The sequence below is a fragment of the Rhea americana genome, unplaced genomic scaffold (genome assembly GCF_003343005.1).
Source record: "Rhea americana isolate MKP2758 unplaced genomic scaffold, rheAme1 scaffold_6, whole genome shotgun sequence".
Taxonomy (NCBI): domain Eukaryota; kingdom Metazoa; phylum Chordata; class Aves; order Rheiformes; family Rheidae; genus Rhea; species Rhea americana.
Window position 1 is genome coordinate 9,279,979 of NW_028186756.1, and position 20,507 is coordinate 9,300,485.

Sequence of the window (20,507 nt, forward strand, 5' to 3'; positions counted from 1 at the left end):
AGTCACATACTGTCCTTTTGCACTGTACTGTACTTAAATGTTTTGCTTGTGGTATGTCTAAGAACTGACTCAAGGTAATAGATTAAAACTACTACCTGCTTTTGGCAGACCACTTTCTGAACTACAGGTAAAAGCATATTACTTTAAYAGGAAAAATTCTACTTGAAAAAGACTGCAGCTTTATTTTTCACAACTAGAGGCCTACTGTTCAGTATAAAGGATAATTTTCAAACARAAGTGTCTATGTACGTATGCAAATATATATATAAGTACATCAGTATATGCAGACATACTGATGCTCCCCTTGAACCATACTGTTTAAAAGATAACAAGTGAAATTCAGAAGACTTCAGAGTATCTTCAAGGAAAAAATATAACTGTGTTAAATAAAGAGAGTTTGTAAGCAGATTTCTCTAGCACATACTTGACCYATAAAAGTCTGATCTTTAGCTTACATGACAATCAATAGCAGCAGATAAAAACAAAAATCATATACACCGAAAGATCAATACAGTAAGTATATCCATTAGTAAGTTTTATTTTGACCCAAGTCTTCTAGCATCTTCATCTTTCACTTCCTTTTCTGTCTCCCTGCAGGAAGATAGCCTGCCCCTTATCCAGACTTCTTTAAAYATTGCATAAAAGGGGATTTAAAAGAGTTGGTGCTGCCAGTTGCCAATTGTTACACACAGTGAATTTTCCTACCAGAAGAGCAAGGGACATTTCACAATATCTAGGTTAGAATCCCATTTGAGATACCAGTGGGAGTCCAAGTCTCSAAGGCTGTCATAGCAGCTCTGCTATTTGAGGAAGTTCGACATATAAGGCATGCCAAAAAAACAACCACTTAATTTTAGTCAGGTTAAAAATGCTGGTGAGAAGGTAAAGCTACATTTACACGTGAAGGATATCAAAAAAAAAAAAAAAAAAAAAGAGCGAGAGAGAGAGAAGAGGGGAGGGTAGAAGAGAGAAAAAAGCTGTGGGTCAGTGTTTATTTTGACTGATGCTTCCATGGACAGATAATAATTTATTTGCAAATAGCAGTAATTATGTGGGTCTATCTCCTACTTACAAACATTAACATTACAATTCAATGCTACCCTATTTGTCTGCAATGACTACTGAGATTAAAAAAAAAGAAACTTCTTCAGCAGGCTTTCCATCTAGCTTTTCTTCTACAAGTCCAAATAGCTGCTGACGTTAAATGCAGACTGTATACTTATAAGTACTGTAACCAGAATTTCAACACAGATGTATTATGAATTGTTAGAAAATATTTTAGGCACATTCTAAATATCTTGCAGTAATAAAAACATAAGGAGCTATTAATTAAAAAAAAAAATAGTCAGAATCTCCAACTTCCAGCTTCATAATTCGCATCTATAATACTTAGGTTATTTTTTCTTGATATATATATATTTAAATTGTTTAGTATTTATAAATGAATTTCCCTAACACTATGCTTACATGAGATAAACATAAAGCACTTGCACCACTCCCAGCATATCGAACAATAAATAATAGATTCCCCTGACAGGACTTTGATGACCTGGCAAAGCCCGAGTGCTTTCAGCCAAAATCATATGAATCCATAAATCACTCTTTATTTTATAGAATATTTCAAAATGGATTCCTGCTTTCTACCTTGAAAGTCATTTCATGTGTTATTTATAACCAGTGAAGACCAGAATGGAAGGAAAATTGCATAGAACTAGAAAATTTACTGTGACTGCTTTTATAAAGAATAACTCCTTTTAGAAAAAAACTAGAGTTACTGGCAGACAAACTTGTGAATACAGTCACCTTTTAAAGAGTAAAATCCTTTATTTTACAGCTTCACCATAAGCTAATACAGGCTTCTGTAATGCCAGAGACAAGTTTAAGTAGCATTAAAATTGAATATAATCCAAGCAACTGAAGAAATGCAAAGTTAAGGGTAACTCTGCATCCTTATCCACATCAATAAAAAAGTATGCACAGTCACATTACGAATCTTAGCACTTAAAATGATTTCTGCCATAAATTCAACATTAGTGAATGTTTTGCCTATGAATTTTCCTACATGGTAATTGTCTAAAGGCAAAAACCCTGCTACTGACTTTAAGAACCCAGATCTGAATATCATTCTCTCTCAAAAAAAGATGTATTTTTCTCTTGAGATAGTTACCAAAGAAGTCATAATGTTCTGTCCTTAGACATGTACTTGCATTTTTATACCATTACTGAGAAAGTTGACCCCACAAAAGTTTACAAATAATGAACTTATTTAAATGAGCATGACTATTACCCACTTAAGCAAACATGTATAACATCAGCCCTCCAAAACTTGATACTACTCACTGTTAGATAAACAGAATTCATTGAATATCACATTCCAAAGAAATACCAAAATTATGTTGTGGATTAATGATATTGTACACAATTTATTTTGTGAGAGAAATACTCAATGAAGCCATTTATGCTTGGTTAGGGGTTAACTTGATCATAGCACTATATTAAAAAGCAGGGCTATGCGAGTCTTCAAAAGGGAGGATGGTGGGGATGTTAGGAGAGACAGAGAAAGGCAACGGATTACTTAAATGCTATAATATAAAAGAACAGAAACAAAGAACAACGTTGAAATAGTTTTTCCCTTTTCTTTCTTCTTTTTAACTCTCACAAATTATTTTCAGTGGAAATTTAAGATACGATCATCAGTTTTATATCATACGATTATCTAATTTTCTTAAAAACTATAGATGCTTCCATGGAACTTCCATGATGCTAATAAAAACTTTTTTACTGGACTATAAAGCCATTAAACAGGACTAATATTTTTGTAGTGCACAACCAGCTTACTATAAAATTACCTTCACAAAACAATGTTTAATCTGAGATAAGAAAAAGTACTTTCTTCAATAGTGAATTTACTTTTACCATGGAAATATTACAGTGTTAATTTAACACAAGCATTACATGGAGCACTGATAACTAAAATTTCACAAGGTTCCATTTTCACTACAGGGAAACAGTTAAATGAGCCTGAAATAAGAAAAGAAAAAAAAAAAATCTAATGTTACCACTCAATCTAATCACTAAAATTAACAGATGTAAAAATTATWAAACCAGAAAAAAGCCACATATGTAGAAAAGAAAGCAACTACTATTACACATTTGAAAAGATCATTAACACAAACAGCAGAGTTATTCCAAAGTCTGTGTTCATGACAATTAAATATCCATAGGTACACTGGCTATAACATCAGAAAATAGATGCTTAAAACACACAGCAAAAATATTTCCTCAGAAGTCACTTCCCAGAAGAGAGGAATGAATGAAAGTTCTACTTTGAGGTAACATTTTATACTGTGTAATTTTATATAGGTAACAAATATTCAACCAACAGTATCAGTCATCATTTATGTATGTGATTGGTAAAAATGGATGCACAGAAAARACAGAACTTCTACATTTTAGTGATCATTTTGAAAAACTTCAAATTAATTCTAATATAACTCCATAAAGCAAGCCAACAGCTCAAAAATACAGTCTGTAATACCTATCTACATCATCATCACCAAATGGCAGTGTTTCAGAAACAGAACKTAGCTCAGAGAAATTCTCCCCCCAACACACACACATATCAAACCTCTAACATTACAAGCTCATTCCAAATAAGGGAAGGTCATACTTGATGGCTGGCACATGACCAACTCTAACTGGTGTAGATAGTTTAGTCAAAAGTGCCTTTGCAACAGCAAAGCTTATTGTTGATCTTACTGTGTCAGGTGACTAGAGTGTGGCTAAGAGTGTATAAACTCTTCCATTCGTGGCATCCTACCATCCATCACTTCTTTTTCTCAGCGAGCAGCCAGGTACACGTGGATATCGCACATCCCGCAAGTACAACACAACAGCGAACATGAAAGACAGCATGTGAAAGCAGGCTGCCACTGCCAGAACAATTGGCCTGCCTTTTGCTCCTGTGATATCCCTGAGCAAAGGGCTGCCTCAGCAGGCTCCACTACATTCTATCTTTAACAAAAATTACAGAATCTCTAGAAGAAAGTTTTGGCAAGACACATAGGGTTTACTCCTGCACAAGAACCATAAAAACATGAACTCTCTGTTAGATGATTATAATCAGCTCTATTGAAGATATACCACCTTCACTAGTTTCCTTAGTAGCTAGAATAGCTACTCCTACTATTATTAGTTACTATTTTCACCTTTTGGTTTCCTTAGTAGAGAGATAGTTAAATAGGCTGACACTGAAACTGATTCTATGAAGCTTTCAGTATCATTTTATGCATCACTGTATACATAAATATGTATTCAGTAAAGACTGAATTACCCTCATAGATCACAAAAGACATGTAAATGTTTTTACATTTTGCCCTGTTGGGTTGATAATTCAGCCTTTCATTGTCTCCCATTCTTCTCATACAAACATTCACAGATTTGAACGCATATGAAAACAACAGGTTCACTACAAGGGCTTCCACAGTGTACAACAGGGCTAAGAACATAGAAGGGATCTCTTAATTCGCTCARGAAACTTGATTTTGCATTTTTATTATGTTTAAAGTCAAAAATGGAGACAATATGCTTTTATAATTTCTCACAAATCCCCAGACTAAGTCCTTTGAGCAATTATATCAACACTGTAAGAYGACTGCTTCTTCCTGGTAAACATTTAGCATAGCAAATATACTAAAAACAACTCACTTATTCCATTTCAAATCACTTTTTAGAATTCTTAAATCTGAAGGACATACCTTAATTACACAAAGTAACGAAGTCAACAAATAGGAGTTCCTGATTTCACATGGAAAACAAAAACATTCAGAGAAGTCTTGCTTTTGTGTTCAGAATACCACTCTGAGCAGACCTTAGGAGGTCTCCGTCAAGGCCAGCAAGACTTCATTGTAARTTTGGGACCTACAAATAGTAGTATGTTTTGATCACGTTAGAAACTAGAGCTCAATCCTGAATTCAAGGCTTTTTTTTTTGGGGGGGGGGGGAGGGGGAACGAAATGACTTAGTAAGAATTATTTGGACTAAGCCACTATCACCCTGGGCTCACAGGAGTGCATTTCAACATTAGAAAATTACATAATTTTGATACACAGCTGCAAATATCTTACTTCTGAAGGAATTCTTTAAGATTTGTCTTGTAGTGACAGTGTCATGGTGTGTGTTTCAGTGAGAAGTTTAAGATCTCCATCATCACTCACTTGACAGGAAACAAGATGAATTCGTACAGGCTGTATAAAACATGGGCATTTACAAGAAGTTCACAGGCAAGTCTCTGATACCCAAAATCTTTCAAACAGATTTCTCAGTTTACTCAAACACTCAGTAATATACTTTAAAGATAAGACTTAAAGAAAGTTTTGGATTATTTGTAAGCAAGTACAAATACAAGAGAATATAAGTACAAAGAYAAGAGAAAAACTTTAAAATGAGAGCTTCATTCTCGTATTACAGAAAATAGAGAAAAAAGGAACATCCACATACACTGCATACATTGAATCCACATTGACTTTAGCTTTCCAAAACTATTTTCAGTACAGAAAATTAATCTTTTAACTCGACAAGCCAGAAAATACTTCAGATAAAAAGGTTTCCAAAGGCAGCAGGGTCCAGCAAGGCTTTATTAAATACAAAAGGAGCACCTGATCTTAGGGGTGCAGAGGCAGAAGGTGTGTGCCTGACTCCTGGCTCACAGGCCCACGGTATGCGGAGATCCACGTCCTAGCAAAGGCCCCACGCACATCTGCGCCACCTCGGCGTACGAGCAACCCCCAACATTTTAGCCCTAACGGCCACCCTAGCGCAGGCTGCCAGCTCCCCAGAGACTGGCGCAGCGCTGCTTACACAGCTGCCCAGGCAGGCTCCCCAGCCCTGCCCGCCAGCAGCCCCGCCGCCGGCCGCCGCCCCCCGCCAGCCCTCTCGGCCCCGGCCCCGGCGTACCGGTCCCTATCACCACCACATCAAACTCCGAGGGCAGGTTGTCCGCCATCTTGGGAAGGGCGCTGTCACGCGGCTCCCGCCGCCGGAAATGGGGCGCGCGGCGGGACGGGGCTTCCCGCGGCGGCGCGCAGGGGCTGCTGGGAGCTGTAGTCCCCGCGGCGGGGCCGTCGCAGCAGGGAGCGGCGGCAGCGGCGCCCGGCAGCCGCGTCCCGCTGCTCCTCATGGGCGTCCGGCGCTCCGCGGCGCCTCTGAAGCAGGCTGCGAACCCAGCCACTGCCTGCCTCACTAGATCCTTTACCCCAAAAAACCCCCAAAATACCCCAAGCCCCACCCAAATTCTATGAAAAATAGGCATATCTGCCGTACGTGCTGTTTTGCCCACAGCACCAGTTCATGTTTCTGCGGCAAAAACGCAAAGCARTGCTTGTGCGCCAGTTTTATTTTTGGACAGGTCATGCCTTGAGTTCACTAGAAGCACCTGGGCACCATTTCTTCAGTAATTCAGGCTCACTTTCGACATCAGTTAGATTGCAAATTTTACTCGTAACTCAAAAATTTAATAAAAATTCACCTATGTTCTCTGGCTACTATTTGACCAACTATTTATCACTTAGTTCCTGACAACTTCTTTTTGCTTTATTCTCTACTATTTACCAAGTCACAGTATCTTAGTTTATATCATGCTATCTGTATATATAGATATCAGTCCAGTAACAGTCTGTATCTGTTTGCATCTTCGTATCTCTTAGGCGAATTCCAAAATGAAGTGGACATGCCCATACCAAAAATGATTTTATTTAATGGTGAAAGTACGATTTTGTAGATTACTTYCTTAAATGGTATCAGATTTCTTCAGGAACTCTAATTTAAGAGTTTAAGGCTAAGTTTAAGGTCAAATTATGACTCCTTTCTTCAGTACAATTTACGTTTTGCAGCATTAGCAGGAAAAACAAGGAAGTATTCCCCTTATTATTTTGTTGGTGGCAACATTTTCATGAAGTCTTCTTACTCCCCGYGTTGAAAATTGATTTTAAAAGAAAATGTATTAGTTCATCGATTTTAGTCATTAATTTCATATCTTTCCTTTGTTATTAACAGATGAATTATACATTGGACTGTGCTTTGTTCTCGATTGCATTTAAATCCTTTCTATTTTCTTCAACTCTTTAATTGACTGTTCATTTATGTTCCTCTCAAACCTTAGCTCATGCTTCAGCCCTGTTTCACCTTTTATTTTACAAGGAAGTCGGGGGGATCAGTGGTGACAACCGCAGAGGAGCCCCCCGTTCCTGAGCAGCCCCTCCTGCGCGACCGGCCTCAGCGAGAGAAGGGCAGGACACAAAGCCGTACTGGAAAAAGCCAAACGCAGGTACAGCAACGTAAGCGAAACAACCTAGCACGGAGGACTTCTGTCAGCATGAAGTATTCGCTGGAAATCTCTAGAAGGTTTTGCTTTTTATATTTCATTTAATGACTTGAATGAGTTTAAATTAATCTCCTAATATTATTCGTTGTGTATGATTTTATTAGTCTTAACACCTTAAATCAATGGTAACAGTAAACCACCCGGCAGCCTGTTAACACCTTATTACAAGCTCCTTGTTCACACAGCAGAAAAATGGTGAAAATAGTATAAAATAAGTAATAGAAACCAGAGACCACCTTAACTCTTCGGTGCTGCCAGACATGCCAGAACAGAGTACAGCACAGAAAACAAATTTCTAGCTGGAAATGTCAAACAACATAGGAACACAAAATATGTACACATGTAAACATCAGTACCTGGTTAACAGGCTAATAAATATGTAACAGAGAAAATGAGTAGTTAGGGATTCAGATATAAAAGTAGTAAGATCAAATTTTACATTCCTTTCACACTTTCAACTGTCCTTTAGGAATTTTAAAACCTTTTCCGCTCTGCGGTTTGTGTGCTCCAGTTCCGCTGAGGAGACTGTCATTTCTATCTTTTTAACCTGTAGCGACAAATGCCCCGCTCCAAAATGCTCACAGTGCTGGATCACCCCGACCTGCGTGAGCTGAGGAACAAAGTCTCACTCTATTGCKCAGATCTTTTTGTCTTGGAAAAGACAAATTCTACTCTCACATCCTTCTCTTGCTGAGAGAGGGAATGCTCATGAAAATATTATTTCATTGTCAAAACCTTTTTTATTGTTTAGTGTAATTCTAGGAGTGCACTGGAATAGAGCTATTTCACTGTCAATGTCTAACTGTTTCTCAAGTGCTTAAGTATTTCTCCCACCACAAAATGCTATTGTTTGGTTCTGTGACTTCCTGTTAGCTTCATTCATAAGATGCAATCAGTGCAGTCCTATTTCATGATGACAGTCATTATCCACTGGACCAGAAATTCTTCTTAGCACTATTTATTTGACAAAAATGATTATTCAGGATCCTTAACTGCTAGGTTTGTCAGCCCCATCCAATGCAAAAATGTTGTCCTCCACTTTACTGTTTTAATATCAGCAAATGTTAAAATAAAATATGCAAGTATGAATAATTTTTATGAGAATTTCATGGACCCTGAGAAAGYGTCTTGCCATGTTTTTCTCTTTAGCTATTTAATTGCAATGTCATAGTAACAGAAAGCAGCATACCCAATTCTGCACGGATGAATAACCGCATTCAATAAAGAAGATTTAACAGAGTAAATCAAACACTGGATTAAACATTTTCTGCATAACAGACCACAAAATGGGCATTCATTTTACCAATAGATCCTCTACATTAGAAACAAATAGAAATGCACACCAACATAATTTAACTGCATATTCTGTGGCCTGATTGCAGAATTTCCCTATATTTTATTAGACTACGTCTCATCAATTAAAATTGCCAAAATGCATTCAAGAATGCACCCTGACAAGTCTAAATGTAATTGTTTTATTCATTCGTTTTTCTTTGTTGAATGAAATAATTAATAATCCTACATCTAGCATTTGAGCAAAGGCTTCATAAAGCACTTATTAATAATAGTTCAGAGAGACACATGAAAATATCAGTATAGGAGTCCACATGAGCAGTCTTAAAATATTCCTTCTGTAAGCAATTTTTCTTGTCTTAATTTCAAGCAAAATATGTATCTTACAAAAACCTTTTTTTTTTGCTTCGTAACTTTTATTTGGGATTTTCACTTATTCACAGAATTAACATTTTTTTTCTCTAAAATCTGTATAGTTAATGTCCAACCTTATCAAAATACTCTGAGAAATACAGTAATCTCAGCAAAATGCCATGAAGTATGCAAGTATTTTTATTTCCACAAGTAGAAACACTGAAGCTCAAGGCCATAGAGAAAGTCAGGAAGAATCAGCATTATAATTATGGCGTTCTTACTTATCTCACAGATCTATTCTTAGATAATTTGATCAAGTATTTCTTCCTTGAAAAACAAACAGCAAATACTTTATACTCAGTTTGGTCCTTTTTTGAATTATGATGAGGTTTATTATTATTATTATTATTATGTAGTATCTTTATCCTGCAGGGACTCCATATGTGAAATCTCATCATTTATTTTGTTCACTCAGTGGATACACAATTTAACTCAACTTGAGTACCAGTTTGAATAAGGACCAGCCGCAGAATCAGGCCTATTAGCTGCTTGAAACATCTATTGAATAACCTGATTTAGCCCAACTAAATGGCTCATTAGTTCAGGCAGCAAGAAAATGTTTGTGCGTTGCTGAAGTTATGCATGGTTGTCGTACAGAGTTTGCTGTTATGCAACTGTCAGTCACTCAAGCATGCACAAACTAGATTGATCATTAACTACAGAAACAGCTACTCTACATTCAACCATGTTTAGGACAAAATATTTGTTTCCAAATTTCTTTTAAACTGTGCTACACATTTATTTTTATTTCTTCCTTGTTACTGCTATTTGAATTTTTCTTTTTTCTTTTCTCTGTTTGCAGTAGTTACTCTCCATTCCCAAGCATACCTAATACTTTTACTTAAGGTGTATTCCTTAAACTCCACAATGAAACATATAGTTCTGCATATGTAATTCACATTATAGATTTCAGATTTTCCATACTCYTTAAATGAACATTTGATTACCAAATCCATGGAAGGGCAGATCACTTGCCCTTCCATTATCTAAAATCTTTTGTCTAGACTGGCTTATTAAAAAATGTGTTATTTACGATTTGGGCTGTGCACTGGGCTCACTATGGTATTTTTCTGGGATTATATTAATTATTGTTCAGCTTTGAACATTTTTATATATATTTAGCAAATGGCAATGTATTGAAAATGTTATTAAGCAGATCAAAACTCTTCCATTTTCTTCTTTTTATTCTGTGTTTGACCAACTTAGTGGAGTTCTAGTGTATAATCAACTCTCAGGAAAAACAGTAGCAATCTTATGACTCTGTATTAGCAGATTCTGCTCCTTAAATCTTCCTCCAACTAATGCAATTCAAAATGTGAATATCTATTTAATAATGTAATTTTAATCAAAACTGTTTATGTAAACGTCTTAATTAATCCACTCATCGTATAATCTCTAACGTATTTCATCCTCGTAATTCTTTTGCAAGATTGTTCCCACTTTACAGGTAGTAAACTGGGGATATATATTAAGGGCCTGATCTAATATCCATTGATGTCATGTGAATTCTGTTATTTATTTAACAGAAGTGGGATTAGACCCTAAACTGCAAATTCTCAATCATATGTAGACACCTAATTCTCCTGGATGGCCTGACTATTCCTTTGAAACAGTAATCTTGTCTTTGATAAATAAGTGAATTAAACATTTTCTTAGAATTAATAATTAAATGCACATTCTGTAACTAAGGAGTAAAACTGATTTTGCAGTTGCCCTTTTTAGTAATCAGCAAGATATCAGTAAATTATATGATGGAAGGAAGGCTCAACTACAGCCTCATTAAGGACGGCCTATGTGTTTTACAGGCTTCCTAAAWTTACATATGTGCTGGATGAAGGAGAAAGTATTTGCAGTAGCCACAAAGTCCAGTTATTTTTTTATACTACAGGTTGTTTAGCTCAGTTGGTTAGAGTATGGTGCTACTAATGCCAAGGTCACGGGTTCAGACCCCGTACGAGCTATGCTGAGSGTTGGACTAGATGATCTCCAGAGGTCCCTTCCAACCTTACCATTCTATGATAATCTTAAGTGGTTAGCTGATGAACCAGATCACTAATATGCTGCAGTTTTTATTGCATGGCTCTCTTAGAGACATCTGGAGGAATCTTAGGAACTGGAAACTTAATGAACTACTGGTAGCACATTCAGAATAGATCTTCATTCAGATTGCCATAAAACCATGATATTATTGCATTATATGCAATATATGGTGTCAGCTGAGTTTTGGAATTGGCTGGATTCCTTTCTTCAGTGCTCTGTAACAGTGGCTGAAATCATTGGTATAATACGTAAATTATCACTGCTGTATGCAGGGTAATTTTTGAATCACTTATGCATGTTTGTAAAACAAGATCCTTTCACCTTCCTGATTTTCATTCTGCATCCTTTTTCTTGATAAAAAAATGTGTCTTTATAGTACTACTGTCAGATACAGAGATAGAACTGTGTAAACAGTTTTTGAAGTTGAAATACCAATGTCTTTAACCAAAAAAATAAAATTTTTTCTGTTCAAGTTCAGAACAAATTCATCAGGAATTTCTGACAATGTTTACTGGTGAGTTTTTTTGACTGGCACAAATAATGCAGATATTATAACATATATGTTATGAAATGGAAGACAAAGTACTACTGGAAGTAGAGCTATTAGATTTTTATTCCTCCACCAATTGCATGATCTGTTTTGCTTTTGGTAAACACATTGGCTGTCTCCAAAAGGGAGCTGAGTCATAAGGACTTAAAAGTTTTCAGTCAGTTCATTACAACCTTTAGAAGTTCTGGCCCTTGATGAAAACATGGAAAAATTAGTGGTCAGACCAAGGAAAGAATGCAGGGAAAAGGTAGGAAGATACATGGAGGAAAGCTGGAGAAAGTCTGTAGAAAAGATCTATGGAGCAAACAAGTTTGTGATGAATCTGTTGAAGAGGATTAACCTAACAAAGAATGCCTGCCGCTGGGGACACCTGGGGCAAACCATGGCGGGAAGATAAGCAATCCTCCTACAAGGATAATTTGAAAGACTAGTTTTGTCTAATGCAAGATAATTTATAAGAGAAATCAGACAACAGAACTTAAATGTATTCAGACATACACAGCTGAACCTTATCTATGCTAGCAAGATTTCTGATATACCCTTAAATGATAAACTCTTGTAGAATATATGCATTTTGTGTATGTAACAAAGTATTTTCTCTGTATAGCTTAATTACATGTTCTAAATGGTAACTTGGCTTTTTTTTAAATACTCTTTTAATAAACAATGTCTTCTGTTTCTTCTCAAAATGACAATGTCAGAACAAAATTTGATCTCAATAACATCAGTATAAACTGGAATGAATAACTGAAATTATGCCTTATAAAAGAGGATGTTGAAAAGCAGAGTTTGATGCTTTGAGTGCTACCTATTCCTTTAGGTACATACTGCGGCATCTAGAAGTCTAGATCAATTGTGGTATTTCAGAAATTGCCAATAAACAGTTAAAAAAAAAAAGAAACGGATCAGATGAATAGGACTACAAAGGTTATGTGATAAATCAAGATTAATAAATAGGGATGTGTGTGTTTAATGGCATGTAAGTATTCCTTTACTCCCCTATTTCATTTGCAGTATTACTTGAAGCAGTTGCTATTGCACAGTAGAAGGCTTTCAGACTCATGTTCTCAGGTTTTAGGAAAAATGTACCTTTTCCAACACATCTGAGGACGGTAGCTCATGTAAGAAACTAATCTCTGGAAATATTCCTATCCTTTTTAATTATTGCATTTCTTTTATTTAGTTCTTCCTACTTGTTGCCAATTTATGAATACAGTTTTTTTTTTCCTTTAGGACGTTTCATTTAGGACAGGCTCCTACTTATTACAGTCAATAGAAGCTTTGCCATGAAAAGTTCAGCTTCTTAGATCATGGTCTTTCCTAATTGATTAACACAAAATAATTAGTTAAGGTTGAAACATCTATTGCTTTAAACATGAGATAGGAGTAGTTATCTCATCTCACATGTTTCAACCTTAACTGTGCCCACAGAAATACTGAAAAAAACCCCCAGCAATTGGTCTAGGAGATAGATAATATGGTATAGCAAGTAAGCAAACTGGATTAGAAGGCTATTATTTCTTATCTGAAGAAATTGAATACATAAAAGATTCTAAATATTTTATTTTAAATAGTAGTTTTCTCCATGTTGAAAATCATAAATGACACATGGCTGAAAAGAGAGGATAAAATGAGAATTTAAGTTCTGAAACTGATAAAGCTCCCTTTGGAAACTCACCATAAATATTATCATATAATTAAAAGGGTTTAAGGTAGTCTATAAAGCTAAGTGAATTGATGTGTCTCATATGCAGTATTTTTACCTGGACTTCATGAGAGAAACCATAAACAAAAGACTATAAAGGCCTCAGATGAAATGAGTTCTTGCAAGCTCAGATTCTTGTGAAGACGTACTTATCACTAAGGACTCAAACATGAAACTGTGAGAGAGACACCTGCAAGATAGGAGTGAACAGCGGTGAGGGACTCATTTACAGGTTAAGCAAGTTGTCAGTGGTATAAATAATAAACTAATAAAAAGCTAAAAAGGAGTAGTCTAACATCTGCAGTAGGAGTGACAAAAGTTGATGAAGAAAGATGATGAAGCAAAAATAATTCTTACATTTTTACCTTTGAGAAATTCTCAAAGTTGAATTGTCCTCAGTTTAAATATGATGGCTCTGTCAGTGCTCTGGTTAGATCTCAGCAGTAACAGCAGAGATTGAGTTCAGACTTTACGTAGATGCACTCTTGAAAATTTATTAAAGTATCTGACAGTACATATGACTGATGAAAGAGCTGCCAGGTCCTCTTCCTGCATTTGCCTCTGAAAGGCCATATGTTAAAAATATGTGTTGTTTGTAGGAAGGTGATTTGGGGAGGATTTTTTAAGTATTAAAAAGTCTATGACTAAAACAAAAGCCATCGGCTTCTACAGCTATCTGCCTTCTTTGTAAGAAACAGGAATCACCTGTTTAAAAGTGTATTCACCTTTTACTTTTCTTAAGTACCTAAGCTGAAGCCATTTAAAGGAAATGCTTCTTTACTAAACATTTCCCTTACAATATTATAATTAAATAGGGGTTTGTATCTAAAACCCTGTTGAGGATTTTACAGACAGACAGTAACAATAGTGAGCCACCAAAATTTTTAATAAATTTGAAATGAGATTGTACTTAGCTTGCCCCAGGAAAATGAGAACTGGTCTTGTTTTACTTTCAAAAATTGTGAACTACTGCCAGACTATATGTAGTGATGCTTCTGAGGATTCAGAAAGTACACATGATTTAACATCTATTTTTCATTATTGCAGACTTAAGTATACTCCACTTATAATGCTAGCTTTTCTTGTGCAGAAAATAAGAAATCCACATTGCACTTAATTAAACTTTAATTAACTGCATGTGTCTAGCAAAAGAATGTGCATACTGTAAACATTCTGTGGGTCAGCTGCATTAAAGTATTTAGTGTTTTTTATAAGATGTTTGCATTTTAATCTATTTTCAGGGAGAGCTGCCACTGAGTTTTCTAGCATATTTGAAACCTGAATTTAAATAGCATTGCCTTAATAATAGGGTATTCTCTAGTTTTAGCATTTGTATTGACAGTGTGATAACATATAAAACAAAAACAGTAAGAGGTCAAATCTGGTTTCAGTTTGAATTAGAATTTTAGGTTTGTAATGAATCATAGTACGTAGGACATATTAGACTCCATTTTTTTCCTTTTAGTCTTAAAATCATCTTTTATTAAAGTAAAATCTCGAATTTGAGGTTTGTCAATTTTCAGCAGACACTTCCATTATAAATTCATTCAGTACAATAACAGTTCCATGATAAGGAATTTCTGCAATAGCAGGACTGTTAATTGTTCCCCAACATCTGACTATCACTAGAAATATAACCTTCCCTTTCAAAGCAATTTTGCATCACAGACTCTCTAAGGGGAGGGAGGGAGAGAGTGAACTGTTATACTTCTTCATGTCTGCTGTGTAGCTAAAACGACTCAAAACTTCCAAAGCAGAACTGATGAGAATACATCATCCACTCCCTATTTTTGCATCACTTAGCATCTTTTGACAGTCACTGCCTCCTCTGTTTGGTTAGGAAAATCAAAGAATGGACTCTACCTTTTCACATCTTGAAGGTGTTATATGAATATTAATTCTATATCGCTTAAGTATCGACCATTCTGTTTACGCTAGAAGAACCAGAAATTTTTTTACCCACTTCAGAAGAATATTATGCAGTTGTAAATGTTGAGGCAGATTATTAGGAAGATTTGCAAGAATAACTACTCAAAATGGTCACATTCATTTTAAAGAAAAGAAATATAATTGGTATTTGCATAGAAGAAAATGGATGAATTTAAATTTTAGTTGATTATAATTATTGTCATCATAATCATCATCATTATCTTTGTATGTCTAAATGACTGATTCAATGAAGAATTTTAACACATTTCAAATGTCAGTGCAATCCTTTTGTGTTTTGTGCTCCAGTGCTTGGATTTTTTCATTTGCTTTCTTCAATCTCCGAACTTTTCATGGAAGCTATTGTAATCACTTAAAAGGAGGAAAAATGTTTCAAAGAAGTCAAATCTAGAAGTATGGCATATGTACATTTTAATTTTTTCAATAAAATATAATCAAATTGTACAGAAAAATGAATATATAGATATTGTATGATGGCACTGATTAATGTTAAGAAAGAGATTCTGAATATTAAAATGCTATTTGAGCCCAGATTGTTTGAACAGCTACAACAATATTTTAAATACTGTTATTTACATACAAACTGGTAGATGAACTAACTGAAGTGGTAGTACATTCAGATGAAGACATCATTCAGAAAGTCCTTTAAGAAATGGGAACTGCAGGTAGTCACTATGCTCCTAAAGTTTTGCAAAATTACCGATCATTTTTTGCATTTGAATATGTGTATTGATACAGTTGATATTTATCCAAAGCAGTATTTTGTTGGTCTTCTATTAAATAATGGTAGTATGGGTAGCATCTTCCATTAGGACTAGTTACCCAAGTGTTAGAATCCCGTACCTGACCAGGGTTATCGTGATTTGAGGCTCCAACTGCTCCTGGCAGTCCTGCAGATTCCYGATAGGCCATCTTCAGCTGGCTCCCTGGATGACAAGCACTCTGAACAGGGACAGGGAACATACGCTATAGCTGAAGCCTCATTTCTCTGTTTCTGTTAAATTAAATTATGATGTCTTCCTTTTTATTCCTTGGTGTGAGTAGAAGTATGTTCATGCCATTACACAGGAAGAGATTGGCAACAGCTGAAAACATCTTGATCTGTAAATAATCACAGAGTAACTACCACTGTCCAAGGCATGGACTGAATAAGAGATAACTTGTTGTAAAAGAGAAGGGATTTCCCTGAAACTGACTGCTAATACAAAGACTGATACAGTGATGAGTTGCAGCACATCATTTCTTCCTCATCAGAGTAAGAAAGTTAAAAAAAAAAAAAAAAAGAAAAAAAAAGAAAAGAAAAAAAAAAGAAAAACACTTTTTTTGATTCTCAAATGTTTTCTTTCTTTCTTTTGCTTATGTTCTTAATTGGAAGATTAAACAATATTTAAAATACAAGAGAACTTTCTTTCAAGGATATTTTTTTATTTAAAACTGTACCCTACAGTTACATTTTATGAAAAATCCCAAGGTCTATATTAAACTATGCTTTATGCTATATTCATAGACTATTGAGAAAATACTATGGAATATCTTCAAAGAGTATATTTAAGATCATGATGGATATAATTAAGTGGTAGCATCTTTCTCTAGAAAAAAATATGAAGATTTTTTTTTATTTTTTACAGCCTACCTCAGTGCAAAATATCCTAAAATTCCTGATATCATAATACCAATGAAAGGTATCAGTAGTGGTACCCACTATGGAGATGAGTAAGGATTATTTTCAAAAACTTGAACTACAGGAAGGATATAGTTTAAATAAGTGATCGCAGGTGTTTTAATCTGTATTTTTAACTGAACACTCTTAGGCCTCCGGAAGTCAAGGATAATTCCATCGGAATTCAGTGAAGTTAATGTATATAAGCCAATTTTATATAAGATCATATATTTCTTTGTAGATCTAGAATGTATGTCACATCAACCTTGATGTGGAAATACGGAAGAACAAGACAGAGAATGTCAATAATGATTCCCAAAGAAGAGGAATGAAAGACGCCCTTCTTTTTCATGTAACTGTTTTCACTTTATTCAAAAACCCAGAAAAATATTGAGAATAATTTTGACATGTAAATATTCCGGTTCAAGTTAATAACAAAATGCACTCTTAAATATTTGATTTTGATCCCACTGTGTATTCCCTTGTCTCTATTTGCTACAGTGGATTCAGTCTCTCTGGTTCCACTTCTGTAACAGTGTAGAAATACCAGAATGAGCCCTCTAGGAGGCCTTTCCCTCTACTTCTGACTAAAAACTACAGCATAGATTGTAGCTAGTTCCCTGAAATAGTTAATTTTATTCAAAAAAGTATTAGGTTGATTGTATTTTCTTTCAATCTCCTTCAGAGTTGTCAAAAAGTAAGACTAAGAGCTACCAGACAATGGCACTAAAGCTTCTGGACCAGCCTCATTCCTTTGAGAGTTTGAAAAACAGATGTGAATTCTGAGGGAAAGGCCTTTGCAAAGTCTTTGTGAATTTAGGATTTGACAGCACTGCAAATCCCTGGCCTTGATTTCAATGTGCACTCTACACACCCTGGACTATCTTCTAAAGAGGGCTTTGAATTCTTTGTTCTTCTATGGGAACGGGAGGTAGAGCATTGTGGACTTTATCAGCTACAGGTAGTGTTCTACCTGAAAGTATTTACAAATTTGTTAACGTGCATTCTGAATTAAATGTCTCTAACCTTCTCCAGCTTGTTCTAGAAATCAAAGGATCAAAATGGTGTGTACTACCTCGACCACTTTGGACCAGTTCCATTGATTTTCATTCAAAGGTGCATATTGATTTCAGTAAGAAATGGCAGCACAGATTGGTGCTACCACAGTGCTTTCAGAAGAAATGCAGTATACTTTAAAGGACAGTATCTTCAAATTGATCTACAATGCAGAATATCTATTGATGTCCATTTCTGTCAATAAGATTTATATAATTGGAGGACAGCAATATCTTGAAATGTCTAGTAGTATCTGTGGCAAAAAATACCATTAACTCCCTTGGAAACAGAAGCAAAGCCAAATTTTGAATACTAAAATATTATCTGTGTTTTAAAGTATGTAAATATTTATTATTTCATTACCATTTTAGACATGAAAATAGTGAAATATCTACAGGATTTTAAAATATAGTAATTTCTTATTATTTACTCTATTGTTTACAAAAGACTGTGTGCTCCTGAATGATGTAAATCAATTATCCCTGTATGTGTGAAATGTGTAACAAGATCAATGAGACCTGAACACAAGGAGGCATCTTAGGATAACAGCTGCAGATGCATGTATTCACTGAGAAAAAACAAACAAATGAATACACACTGCTCACCCTTATGTTTCTCCCTCCCCCACCATAAAAAACCCTGTTATTATCCTTTCCAATTGTTAAGTGCGTAAAAAGTAAAATAAGTAAGGACTAGTAGCAGTCCACACACCAATACAGGCACAGTACAGTAAAGGGTATCTTCTAGAGCCAAGATAAAATGAATGCTTTGCATTCAGTTTTTATGTTTGTTCTGATGGAACTTAATGGTCAGAGTATACTTAAAACCGAACACTGTATATTTAATGGCTGTATGAAAAAACAGAACTGCCTGTCCTTACCATCTAAAGATACATATCGGTTTTGAAGATGAGCTGAAGATAATTACTTTCACAATATTAATAATTCTACCAATTGGATTTCCAGAAAGTAGATTCAATAACATACTAAAAATATTTATTCAATAAATCAGTTACACTTCTGATTGAGTCTGGATAGCTATAAATTATTTTCTCATTGATAAAATTCTATTTATGAAAGCCTATTTTCATGGAAATAGCTCTTAGATTATTATTGGAAAATACTTTGCAGTTAAACAGAAGATACGAGAATTAATGAAAGGTCCACATGAACCTATATATTTAAATAAACAAAAAGATTATCTTTTTACTGTTGTTTGAAGTAGAATTTAATATCCATGTTTTAAAAAGCCAAAAAAATGTGAGGAAAAGTTAAATACCTTCTTATCCCACTAGATGGTGGTGCCTTCAGATTAGAGCTGAGATGCTCTAACAGACATTGCAGGAAAACTTTTGCTTTCTTTAGCTGACCTACAAATAAAGAGAGTGAGAGATGAGGTTAATCTTGTTACTCTAGGATTATAACAAGCATTCATGTATAATAACACATGTGAATATAATTGAGTAGATATTTTTGTGTTCATAGTACTGTCTGTTATAAAGTGTGGTTTAATTTCAATATACATCTAGTAGTATTAAGTTCTATCCTTGAAGAAGAAAAGGTGCAAACAATATGGAACCTTAATGAGGATTATATAATACAGGCTTACTGATGAGTATGTTAGGGTCTTGGCTTTGCAATTTTACCATCCTCTATCCTCAATCAGAACCAAAATCAAGATTAAAGTAATGAAACATTAACAACTGCACCTTGCATTTATGTAGGTCATTTGGAAGATCTTAAAGTACTACCCACACTTTTATACAACTAACATACTGCTCACTTTAGCAGAGAAAAAAGGTTAGACACCATTTCAACAAAAAGAAAGTGTCTCAACACTCAAGGGTGTATCCCTGCAGTTATAAAAGTCAAGTGAAATTTTAAAGAACAGGAAAAATAAATGGCACCTTGTTTGAGAGAGTATTTTGTGCTTTGTTTTTCTCAGGTTCCTGTAGTAAATAGAATCATTCATGCCTTAAGTAAAGCTTGAACTGTTGAGTTCAGTGAGATTCTGTGAACCGGAGATTTTGGCTCAAAGGCTATGTCAGTTGAGGATGGTCCCGAGGGTATGTTCAAAATCACACTCAGCTATAGGGAGCAAGCTCATGGATGCAGATACAGACATGGACAGAATATGATATTATAGCCTTTGGAGTATTAAATATATCAACACTGTCGGTGAGTTAGCCAGCTGTCAGTCTTGCCCAGGGAGGCTGTCCAATGCTGTGTAGGTGGACAAGGTGGACCATGTGAACACGTTGCTATAAGCATATGGTTGCTCCAGAGACTCCTTCACATCTGTATACAGGTAGTCAGTAATTTTTGATTAGGAATTTTTGAGCTTCCTATTGAAAACAGTTTGTGAGACTTGCACTGGAAAAAAATAAGCATAAAGTAATTCTGAATTGTTTAAGTTTTTCCTAAATATTATGTACATGAATAGTATGAAAAATTTAATTTAA

The 20,507-nt window shown here is 35.2% G+C and overlaps 1 protein-coding gene across 2 annotated transcripts in view; it reads right to left on the reverse strand.

Annotated features, from left to right (window-relative positions):
- The window catches only part of CHM (CHM Rab escort protein), a 77,154-nt gene extending 71,132 nt beyond the window's left edge, over positions 1 to 6,022 (reverse strand). For both annotated transcript variants that reach the window (XM_085319630.1, XM_085319629.1), the window contains exon 1: positions 5,956 to 6,022. In XM_085319630.1, the coding sequence (XP_085175756.1) occupies positions 5,956 to 6,004 (49 nt within the window). In that variant the 5' untranslated portion in view covers positions 6,005 to 6,022. The remainder of the gene's footprint in view (positions 1 to 5,955) is intronic.
- Between the last annotated feature and the right edge of the window lie 14,485 nt (positions 6,023 to 20,507).